The following is a 10,999-nucleotide window of genomic DNA, read 5'->3' on the forward strand; positions in this document are numbered from 1 at the left end:
ATTGCTTACATTACATATCATGTGATACACTATTCACCATTTTGAATTATCTTTTTCCTATAAATGATTTTTCTATTACTGTTATTTGAATTTGAAATATACACTGTCGATGCAAATAATATATAATCTACGTTTATACGACATTGAATAAGAAATTTAATAAGAAATTTTATAAAAAAAATATAAATTTGATTAGTTATTTGATAGACTATATACAATAAAAAATAGGAATGTTTATTGATTAAAATTTTATATTTACAAATAAAATTGTATATCGATTAGTAAAAAAGCATATCATGCTATCCAATTTAAGTTTTAGAATGTCACAATTATTGCAATTTATTAATATAAAAGACAAAATTTAATAAATTTAATATTATGATATAATTCCTACAGAAGAAATATCACTAACTAGATAATTATGAACCAATCACATTGTTCATCAATTATAATATATATTGAAAAGTTGCAATGAAGTTACAGAAATCAATTCAATATGAACTAGACTTTATATAAACCCAAAATACAATTCGAGGTTTCTAAAGTATTGAAAAATCACTGGATATATCTGTTGAAGTATAAGAGATCTAGCGATATGGAGGAGGTCGTGCTCGTCAGAACTGATGGAACAAGTGTCTGTGTACAAGATGGCGGCGCCCGGGGCCTTAACTGTCGTGAAAATCGCCAGGAAGTAGCCCGTAAACGGAAGCCGTGCGGTGTCGCAGCGAGCCGCGGATCCCCGCTCCAAAGGATGTGATCCGAGGAAGAAGAAGAAGAAGGCCGAGTCCGGGCCAGAGGAGCCTTTTTCTACACTATCACGAGGAAATCCGGATTATCCTCGGGCCAGTATTGTGATCTTCTTCGTGGCCACGCCGACGATGGAGTCCAGGGAACGCTACCAAGAGCTCTGCAGGCTTTGCGCATCCTACGACGCCGTCAAAATGGACATCTTCGGTCAAGAAGGCAAAAACAGACAGCTTGTTGACAAGATACAAGCTTGTTTGCCATTTAAGGTTGGTATTTGTTCATTTACGAGATATATTTCTTATATGCTTTTCATTTCATATCAACTTTATATTTCTAAAATATTTTACATTCATAATAGAAAACTTAGGCCAATTTAATTTAGAACAATTCAATTTAGCCTTCAATTTATTTATGTAGAAATATTTTCTTTTATTTTCTTTCTGGTAATATCTTTTCTTTAACTCTTTTTAAATGTATTTAATAACATATAATTAATTAATAAAATACTATTTTTTGTCTTTTACATTTTCGATTTTAAAAATTAATTTAATATTAAATCTACGTATCATTTCGTTTCTATTATTTTTTGTTTTATTAATTCTTTCAAATATATTTTTTAATTTTATTTCAATATATTTTATTACATATTTTTTCTTAAAAAGTATATTTAAATATTTCAATTAATAATTATTTTGATATTTTAATATTTATTTTAAAAATATTTCTAAAATAATCTCAGAATATTAAATATGATATATAATACATCAATCGATTCATTATAACGAAGAAATTGGAAGATTATAAAATTTTTTTGCGATTTTTTGTGTTTTTGTATATATATATATATTATACATATATAAATTGTGTCTTATTAACAAAAATATTATTAACTATTAATATATTACATTTTTTTAAAAGTTAAATAAAAATTATAAAATGAAATAGATAAAAAATAGATTCCTGTTTATATTGTTAAAAAATTATCTTTTCACAGATTTGAACAATGACATATTTAAAAAAAAAATCGATTCAAATGATTTTGAAAAATTTAAAGGAAGTTAGTCATAAACAGTCATTTTATGAATTGAAAATAATCAAATACAATCTAATACTTGCAAAATGACCGATTATGCCAACATACATTAATTTTCTTTTATTTTTTTAAATTTTCATTTAAATCCATTAATGTGTTTTATTATTGGTTATTTACAATAAATATGACCGCTATTTTTATAAAAATTAGAAATCAAATTTATTAAAAAACAAATTTTTGCAGAATAATTTTTATAATTTTTATAATCTTCGTTATTAAAATAAATTGATATATAATATATCATTTCGTGTTCCAAAAAAAAAGATATATATTTTTTTTAAGAATATGTCCTTATAAATTTTATGTTTCATGATTTTACTTTTGTTATTAAATTTTTTTTTAGCTATTAGTTAATTTTTTATTTAGTTTTTTTTAATATTTTTAATGAAATTTTTAATAAATATATTAAAAAATAATTCTGATATATCTTTCTATCCTTTAAATAAAAAATTTATTATATTATTATATATTATATTATAATATAATATATAATATATATATATATATTAAAAATTAGAAAGTTAACCTATGTGTTCATAGTTAAAGATATATATATATATTATATATATTATATATATTTTTATAATAAAATTTTTTCATGAATAATTTTTACTATGTATTTTTTTTAAATTACAATTTTTTATATAATTGTTTTTACTATATATTTTTATAATACACTATATACTATATGATATACTATACTATAAAATTTTTATAATCATATATTTTATTATTAAAAAAATTGATATTTTTGTATTATATATTTTAATTTATATTTAGATATCTATAATTTATAATATTATCTTTTTATATTCTTTATAAAATATTTAATACATTTTTTATATATTTATAAAATAATATTTATATAATTGATATTGTATGTTTTTCTATCTTCTAAAAAATTAATTATTTGTAACTTTTTAATATATAATTTTAATATTTTTTTATTTGATATATAACATATTATGAAATATCTACATATTATAAGTTTAATCCATACATTTTAATACAATTTATATTATTTTATTTATTTTAAACTAAATTTGTTACATAATATATCATCTGATATTTTATATATATATTATATATTATTAATATATTATATATTATTTGATATATTATATACTTAAATATTTCATAATTTCAATTTTTTTTAATTAACAATAAATATTTTAATATATTTAAATTAAGAAATAATTAAGAAATAAATAATTAATATATTCTCTATATGTAAGCATATTAATATTAAAATATATTGAAAATTATTAGAAAATTAATATTAAATATTTAATTTCAGATTGCAGAAGATGATCGATTACCAAAATGCCTTTGTTATCGGTGTATGTACAATTTGGAAAATTTCTATGATTTTAGAACAGCATGTGTTAATGCAGTGGCTCTATTAGAAAGGTGTTTGTCACCTTCAGAATCGGTAAAATTAAAATTTGTTCATATTATTATTAATAATTTGTTACTTTTTTTTAAGTTTTATTATTTAAAAAATTTCTTTTTTCATTGTTTAGAATGAAGATGTTACAACTCTAACATGTTTTAATGACTCAGAATTCTTTAAAGGAAGAAAAAGTATACCAGTGTTGATTCCAGAAGCTCCTATTGTAAATCCAAATGCTGCCTTAGGCACACCTCCTAGATTAAATTCTGATGGTGAGGCTGATCATGACACTGAAGAAATTGTTGATAACAGTGGTACAGATGAAGGTATTTTTTTATTTTTTAATTCATTAAAAAATTTTGTTAAAAAATTTTTTTCAAAGAAAAATATTCTATTTTTTTTCTTTATTTAAGCAACAATAATAGATGAGTCTGAAGATCGTCATTCAGTAGAGTATGAAATGGATATGGAAACAAATCCAAGTGATTTTTTGGAAATGACCTCAATAGTTACAGAAGAACCTGATGAATCAGAATTAAGACATCAAGAAATTTCCAATAACTTACCAGAGGTATATTATAATTGAATTTAATTGAAAATAAATTTAAATATTATTAATGAAATCTGATGATTAATATTATTACAGCATACATCTCAGCAACATGAAGTTTATGTTTGTTCCTTGTGCAGTAAAGCATTTAGTTCAAAAGGTCATTTATCCTTACACGCACGCATTCATGTTGGTGCCGGTGATGTGATTGGTGAAAAAGTTCTTACAGATGATCATACATCTTATAAAAGACCTTATCAATGTGATCTTTGTCATAAATCATATTCCACCGCAAAACATCGTTGGGGCCATGTTTCAACAACTCATAGGTATACACTTTAATTCTGATGTTTTCATTTTATAATTATATAAAACAAATAATTTTAAAGTATGTAAAAGAAAAAATATATATAATATATAATAATAATAACAATTATATATAATCTTTGTATTAGAGGTCATCCTGCAGTGACATGTGGTTATTGTTCACGGATTTACTCTACTCGAACAAATTTAGAAGAACATATAAAATCACGTCATGCTGGTCTTCCAGCATCTATGGAAATTCCAGTAAACAATGTTTATCGTTCAGAAAATAGATATCAGTGTAATGCTTGTGGAAAGATTTGTATGGATGCTATGGAATTGAATCTTCATGGCAGAATTTGTTCTGAAGGACAAAGATTAGATTTTCCAGGAAAAATCGGGATTGCAGATAATAAAGTTATGGATAGTTCTGAAGCTTCGAGTATCGGAAGTGATGATGATAGCAAAGATTATAGGTAGAATTAATTTTATTATTGATAAACATATTATAGTTTTATTATGAAAATTATTTAAAATTATTATTTAAATATTAAAATTATTTCATTCTTAGAAATGCAGAAGCTAAATTAGCAAAAAATCCTCAGTTAACTATTTTAAAACAAGCATTAACAAAAGGAGATAGTCTCAAGCGAGATTTTGAAGATAAATTTACAACAAATAGCAAACCAAAAAAATTACCAAAAATAGGTAATTATTATATATTTATTATATATTTTTATATATTTCTAATTGTTTAATTTGTATATAAAGTAAAAAAATTGCATAAACTAAAATTTATAGAATAATATTTAATTCTAAAGATTATTTTTTCTTTTCTTTAATAGAGCACATTAATATTCAAAATAAAAAATGGTATTGTGAATCTTGTCCTCAGTATTTTACTTCAATTGAGGATTTAAAAGAACATGAAGCAATTCATGATGCTGATAAGCCATTTGTTTGTATTTTATGTAAAAAAGATTTTGTCCTTAAGTCTTCTTTAAGTAGACATATTCAAACTTTGCATGGTGTTGATCCATGTCCTATAATAGAAAATGATAAATGTTTAAAGAAAATTGTTTTACAAAATTGGAATGAATCTATGGACTTTGATTCATATGAGGGCAAGATCTCTTCTGAATTTCCGTTTTCTCCAGAGGTATGTTTTATAGAATATAAAATAATAATTCTCTCTTTTTTTTATATCAAGAAGATAAAATTATTTTAATTTTACTCTGTTTTATTTTCAATTTTAGATAAATGCAGAAAATGAAGAAGATCATGAGAGTGGACACGAAAATCTCATTGAAATTGAAACTGTATTTGTTTGTGAAATTTGTACTCGCGATTTTAATGATCGTGCATCTCTTTGGCTTCATATCCGTGCTACTCACAAAGAATTTGCAGCATTTGCATGTGGTGTTTGCTTAAAAATTTGTTCAGACAATACACAACTCTTAAATCATGTTAATATGTATCATGGTGGTTCAAAATTGTTACTTTCTGAACAAAGAAGGTATTTTCTTCCAAATTGTATAAATAATATTCAATAATAGTGACAAATCTATAACTTTTTCTATTTTGCTATTTTGATAGATATAGTTGTACTATTTGTGGTAGACAACATGATTCCAGAAAAAAATTAATTGCACATGTGTCTATACATAATATGGATCCAAATTATGATCCTGCAACTTTTGTTCAATTGAATAGTAATTATTATGGAGAAAATATTAATGGTAATGAAACTACAGAACAAATGCTAGATTATGAAGAAGATGGAGATAAAGTAGATTGTTATATTTGTTATAAATCATTTCCTAATGAAGATCATTTGATACGACATCAAAGAAATGCACATAGAGTAAGAATGTTTATATCAATCATTATTAAATTATTATTATATTAAACTATTAAATTATTAAATAAAATTAAGAAAAAAATTTCTTCTTATTTTTCTCCAAAATATTTATATTGAATAAATTTTTTATTTTACAGTCAGAACAATTAGTACCTACGGGGGATCCTTTAAATCCATCGAATTTAAATAGCAGTGGAAATAGAGCTCAATATCATCTCTTTTTTGTTTGTGAACTTTGTGGAAGTTCGCATCCTAGTAAATGGGAACGTTGGTTACATGTTAGCTCTTCACATAATAATGAATCAGCGATAAAATGTGATCGTGAAGATTGTGGTAAAATTTTTGCTACAAAATCTCTTAGAAATGAACACATTCAACATCATGCAATTCAAGGCTCATCCCCAAATACTTGTGAAATTTGTGGTAAACTTTGGGGTAGTAGAGTTGATTATTGGAAACATGTTATGGGCGTTCATTCGGATACTGTTCCATTAATTTGTGGTGTCTGTTTAAAAGTGTTTCCCAATGTTTTACAATTAAGCACTCATGTAAGATCGAAACATTGGCCATTAACAAATGGTGATTTTAGTTGTGACATTTGTGGTAGACCCTATTCAAATAAATCTAAAATGTCTAGACATAGAAAAATCCACGGTTTTGAAGAAAATTGTGATAATGGGATAGAAAATAGTGAAAATAAAGTAGATGGACGAATAAGAGAAACTGATTTAAGTTGTGAACTTTGTGCAGATTTGAAATTTACTAATTTAGAGAAGTTATGTAATCATAGACGAATTATTCATGGACTTTTCCCTTGTGATCTTTGTAATAAATGTTATGGAAGAACATCACATTTATGGAAACATGTAAACAGAGTCCACAAAGGTCATGAAGATGTAACTTGTCCTTATTGTTTGAAAACTAGTGCTTCAAAAGATCATTTAGCAGCACATATCTCAAAAATTCATAGATATGAACCTGATTCTAGAAAAGATGGAAAAGATAATAGACAATTTAAAACTGAAGAAGTTAGTTTACATTATTGTGAAAAATGTAATAAAGGATTTCATAAACGGTATCTTTTACGTAGACATATGAAGGGATGTCAGAATTATAGAAAAGATCCAGGTGCATTATTAACGAGATGTAGGGCTTGTGAAAGAATATTTAAAGATCGTGCTAGTTTACAAAAACATATTGAAAATCATCATAGTACATACACATGTCATCTTTGTAATGAAACAATTACCTCAAAATTAGGAATTATGACACATAATAGGGTGAAACATATGGATCATCCAGATTTAACTTGCAATTTTGGATCTTGTAGGAAATTATTTAGAACAAAAGAAGATTTAGAAACTCATAGAAAAGATCATAGGTAATTTAAACAAAATTAATTATTATTTAATTTTAGATTATATTATTTATATTTTTCTTAAAAAATACAAAAATAAATAATTCATTGTGATTAACTTTTTTTATATTGTATTTTATATAGATTTTTTATTTTTTATTTTCATTATATAGATATCATACTACTCCCAATGTATGTGATTTTTGTGGTGATACTGTTGAAAATAAACTAAAATTGAAAATGCATGTATTATCTCTTCATCGTAATGAAATTGGTGTATCTTGTGGAGTATGCTTAATTCCGATGAAAGATCCAAAAGAACTTAAAAATCATGTAGAAGAAGTTCATTCCAGTGTTCTTTCAAGGCCTAATACATGCCAAGTTTGTGGAAAACAATATGCTTCAAAGTGGAAAGCTTTTGATCATACTAAGAAATGTCATGGAAAAGTATTTAGGACTTGTAAACAATGTTTAGCTGTTTTTACTGAAGATTCAACAATTAGAGATCATTATGAAAGAATACATAATATTCCCAAAGATCAACTTGCTGCATTTGAACACAGATTAGATATTGGTTCAAAAAATGAGGATTTTGAAATAGAAGTAAGTTAATAATAAAATAATAATTATAAAATTTAATATCATATATTACATATGTATATAATATAATATATAATAATAATTATATATATAAAATGTTAAATGTTAATTACATTTCATTTTATTAAAATGAATATAAAATTAATTATAAAATATTAAATATAATTGATTATAAAATTAATTATTATTTATATATATAGTCTCCTGATATAATAATTAAAGAAGAACCAGAAGATTTAGAATATGATGTAGATATATGTGATGAGGATTCCAATGATTCAAAAAGAAGAAGATCCTTAACTGATACTTATGATTGTGAAATGTGTCCAGAAATGTTTGTAAATAGTGATGGTCTTTCGAAACATTATCGAAATATGCATAATACAGATCCAGAAAGAATGTTTAAAAAATTAAAACAAGATGAACAAAGAAAAATGCGTGGGAAAATGAATTTCTTTTGTAAAAGTTGTAGGAAGCAATTTTGTACAAAAACATTATATTGGAATCATATTGCAACTTGTAAAAGAAATATACAAAAGGAAGTAAGTAATATCTTTAAATAAAAATTTGATTTAATTTTATAATTAAATTTAAATATTTTTTTTATAGGAAGAATTATTAACTTCAAGAAATGATATGTTAAGTAATCAAGAGCATTTGAAGAATAATAATGAAATTAAAAAAGAAGAACCTACATCAAATTTAAATATTCCTGATTTTAATCTCTTTGAAGATATAAATCTTCAGCTTTCTGGTCAAAAACCTCTTCCAAATCTTATGCCACTTTCTCAAAGGTGAATATTACAAAATATAAAAGAATAACTAAATATTTTTTTTTAATTTATATTTTTCAATATATAATTCCTTAATACAATTTCTTGAATTAATAAAAATAATAGTGAAAAATTATTCAAAATTTCTTAAAATTATTGGATGTCAATAAAAAAAAAATTAGCTTACGAGATAAATAAAGAGTTCAAGTTTTTCTTTTCTATGCACTAGTTTTTTGATAAAATTATGGAATTTTAAACTTTAACAATTTTATTTTCATAATAATTAAGTATTTAATATCTAGAAAATGTATATCTAAAATTACAAATAATTATAATTTTAGGACAAAATCTTCAATAAAATGTTCAAGAAAAGATTCTAGAAAAGTTTATGATGAATCAACAAATACAGAATGTGCTTGTGAAGTGTGTGGAAAACAATGGCCAGCAAAAAAACATTTATGGCAACATTTAATTCGTTTCCATCGTGCAGAAGCAGCAGTCACTTGTGGAGTATGCCTGAAACTTTGCAAAGATTATAATAATTTGGCAGAACATTTAAAAGCTGCACATGAAGCAATTCTTTCAACTGAAGGAAATAATTTTACATGTAAAATTTGTGGCAGGTATTGTATTTTGTTTTTTTTCTTTTATATATAATATTATAATGTATATAACAATAAATTTTTTATATTTGATAGATATCATAATGCACGGAGTAAATTGTTACTACATACAAGTATTCATATTGGTCATGCGGGTACTAGCACTTGGTGTTCAAAATGTCGAAAAAATATAACTGATGAAGCTACACATCCAAATATATGTACTGGAAAAACAGAAGAAGAACAATTGAAAAACAATGAGAAAACAGAAGTAAGTAATTAAAAAAATAATAAATAATATATTTATTTCCAGAGATTAAAAACAATTACAATATTAATTTCGGTTTTTAAAATAATTATAAAAATCGAAAAAAAAAATTATAACTATATGAATACATTGGTTTTTTTTTTAATTTATATTGATTTCGATTTCTTTAAAATCAATATTGCATATTATTAAATTCATTAATTCTGCATCATATTGTATATTCAATCTATACATAAACATATATCTATGACAGTATATGTATCAGTATGCAATCGCCTTTTATTTTATTAGTTCTATATTTTTTATATAAACTTTAAATAAAAGATAAGTAATCCTTAATCTTTAAATATATTAAATTAATAAATTTTTTATTTTCCATAAATTAAAATAGATTAAAATATAGATAAAATATATTGTCACAATAGAAAATTTTATTTATGTAACTATATTTAGAGATAGAAGACTTCATCCTCTATTTATATAATTTTTATATGAATTACATATATATAAAATTTGTTCATATAAATAGTATAAAAGAATATATGTATATTATGTGTGAATACATATGCATTATAAATGCATTATACATATATAAAAATATAATAAAAAAAATGCATAAATTACATATTATCAGGATGCACATATATAAAAAAAATTAATAATGTAATACCAAATGTTTTTTTTTTTTTTTAAATAATTCGATTTACGAAAAGAAAAATCAATAAGTTGACTAAAATATTAAAAGTTTTTAAATTAATTTTTGCTAAAGGGAAGTTTGATAGCGGATGATGCGATGATTGAAGAAGTAGAAGAAGGAGATTATGAATCTGAAGCAGAAGAAGAAGCAGATACAGAAGAATCTGAAAGTGATAGTAGTACTGAAGCTGAAGAAGAAAATGAATCAGAGGATGAATCTAGAGCAACTGGAGAAATTACTTACAATTCAGAAAGCGAAGATTCAGAAGAACTAGATAATTTAGAAATTGATGGAAAAAATTTACAAGATTATACTTTAGAACATATTCAAGAAGTCAAAAACATAGGTAAAATAATTGATTGAAAATTATATAATTTAATTTATTTTAATTTAAAAAATAATTTTCATTGTTTTTTTTTTTTAAATTAAAAAATAATCACTAAATATTTTATAATTGTTTTAGATGCAGAGAAAGATCATGCAAGTTTATCAGATGATGATGAACCTCCAGTTCTCAGTCCAATAATGCCTTTGATGTCTGAAAATATATCTATAGAACAGTCAATAGGTCATAAACTTGGTTCTATAGTGCCTTTAACTAGTAAAGGAATAGAAATGTGCAATTTATCAGAAATCCAAAATCGATGTTCTCCAAAATCTATGAATTTATATGAAAAACATTTATCTAAAAATAAATCTTTAGAACTTGAATCTAAAACATTTGTAAATCGTAGTGATGAAGATTTTGAAGA

At 23.5% G+C, this 10,999-nt stretch overlaps 1 protein-coding gene across 1 annotated transcript in view; it reads left to right on the forward strand.

Annotated features, from left to right (window-relative positions):
• Positions 1 to 219: 219 nt before the first annotated feature.
• The window catches only part of LOC100870447 (uncharacterized), a 12,548-nt gene continuing 1,768 nt past the window's right edge, over positions 220 to 10,999 (forward strand). The window contains exons 1-18 of the mRNA XM_012484454.3: positions 220 to 1,013; positions 3,138 to 3,272; positions 3,364 to 3,559; positions 3,647 to 3,804; positions 3,880 to 4,112; positions 4,239 to 4,565; positions 4,661 to 4,797; positions 4,935 to 5,248; positions 5,346 to 5,605; positions 5,686 to 5,953; positions 6,088 to 7,331; positions 7,481 to 7,910; positions 8,108 to 8,449; positions 8,517 to 8,701; positions 9,022 to 9,303; positions 9,379 to 9,553; positions 10,320 to 10,593; positions 10,711 to 10,999. The exon at positions 10,711 to 10,999 is cut by the window's right edge and continues 1,768 nt beyond it. Coding sequence (XP_012339908.2) covers positions 879 to 1,013; positions 3,138 to 3,272; positions 3,364 to 3,559; positions 3,647 to 3,804; positions 3,880 to 4,112; positions 4,239 to 4,565; positions 4,661 to 4,797; positions 4,935 to 5,248; positions 5,346 to 5,605; positions 5,686 to 5,953; positions 6,088 to 7,331; positions 7,481 to 7,910; positions 8,108 to 8,449; positions 8,517 to 8,701; positions 9,022 to 9,303; positions 9,379 to 9,553; positions 10,320 to 10,593; positions 10,711 to 10,999 — 5,384 coding nt within the window. The 5' untranslated portion in view covers positions 220 to 878. The remainder of the gene's footprint in view (positions 1,014 to 3,137; positions 3,273 to 3,363; positions 3,560 to 3,646; positions 3,805 to 3,879; positions 4,113 to 4,238; positions 4,566 to 4,660; positions 4,798 to 4,934; positions 5,249 to 5,345; positions 5,606 to 5,685; positions 5,954 to 6,087; positions 7,332 to 7,480; positions 7,911 to 8,107; positions 8,450 to 8,516; positions 8,702 to 9,021; positions 9,304 to 9,378; positions 9,554 to 10,319; positions 10,594 to 10,710) is intronic.

The sequence above is a fragment of the Apis florea genome, unplaced genomic scaffold, assembly GCF_048593485.1.
Source record: "Apis florea isolate Af1SG1 unplaced genomic scaffold, ASM4859348v1 contig_3798_pilon, whole genome shotgun sequence".
NCBI classification, from domain to species: domain Eukaryota; kingdom Metazoa; phylum Arthropoda; class Insecta; order Hymenoptera; family Apidae; genus Apis; species Apis florea.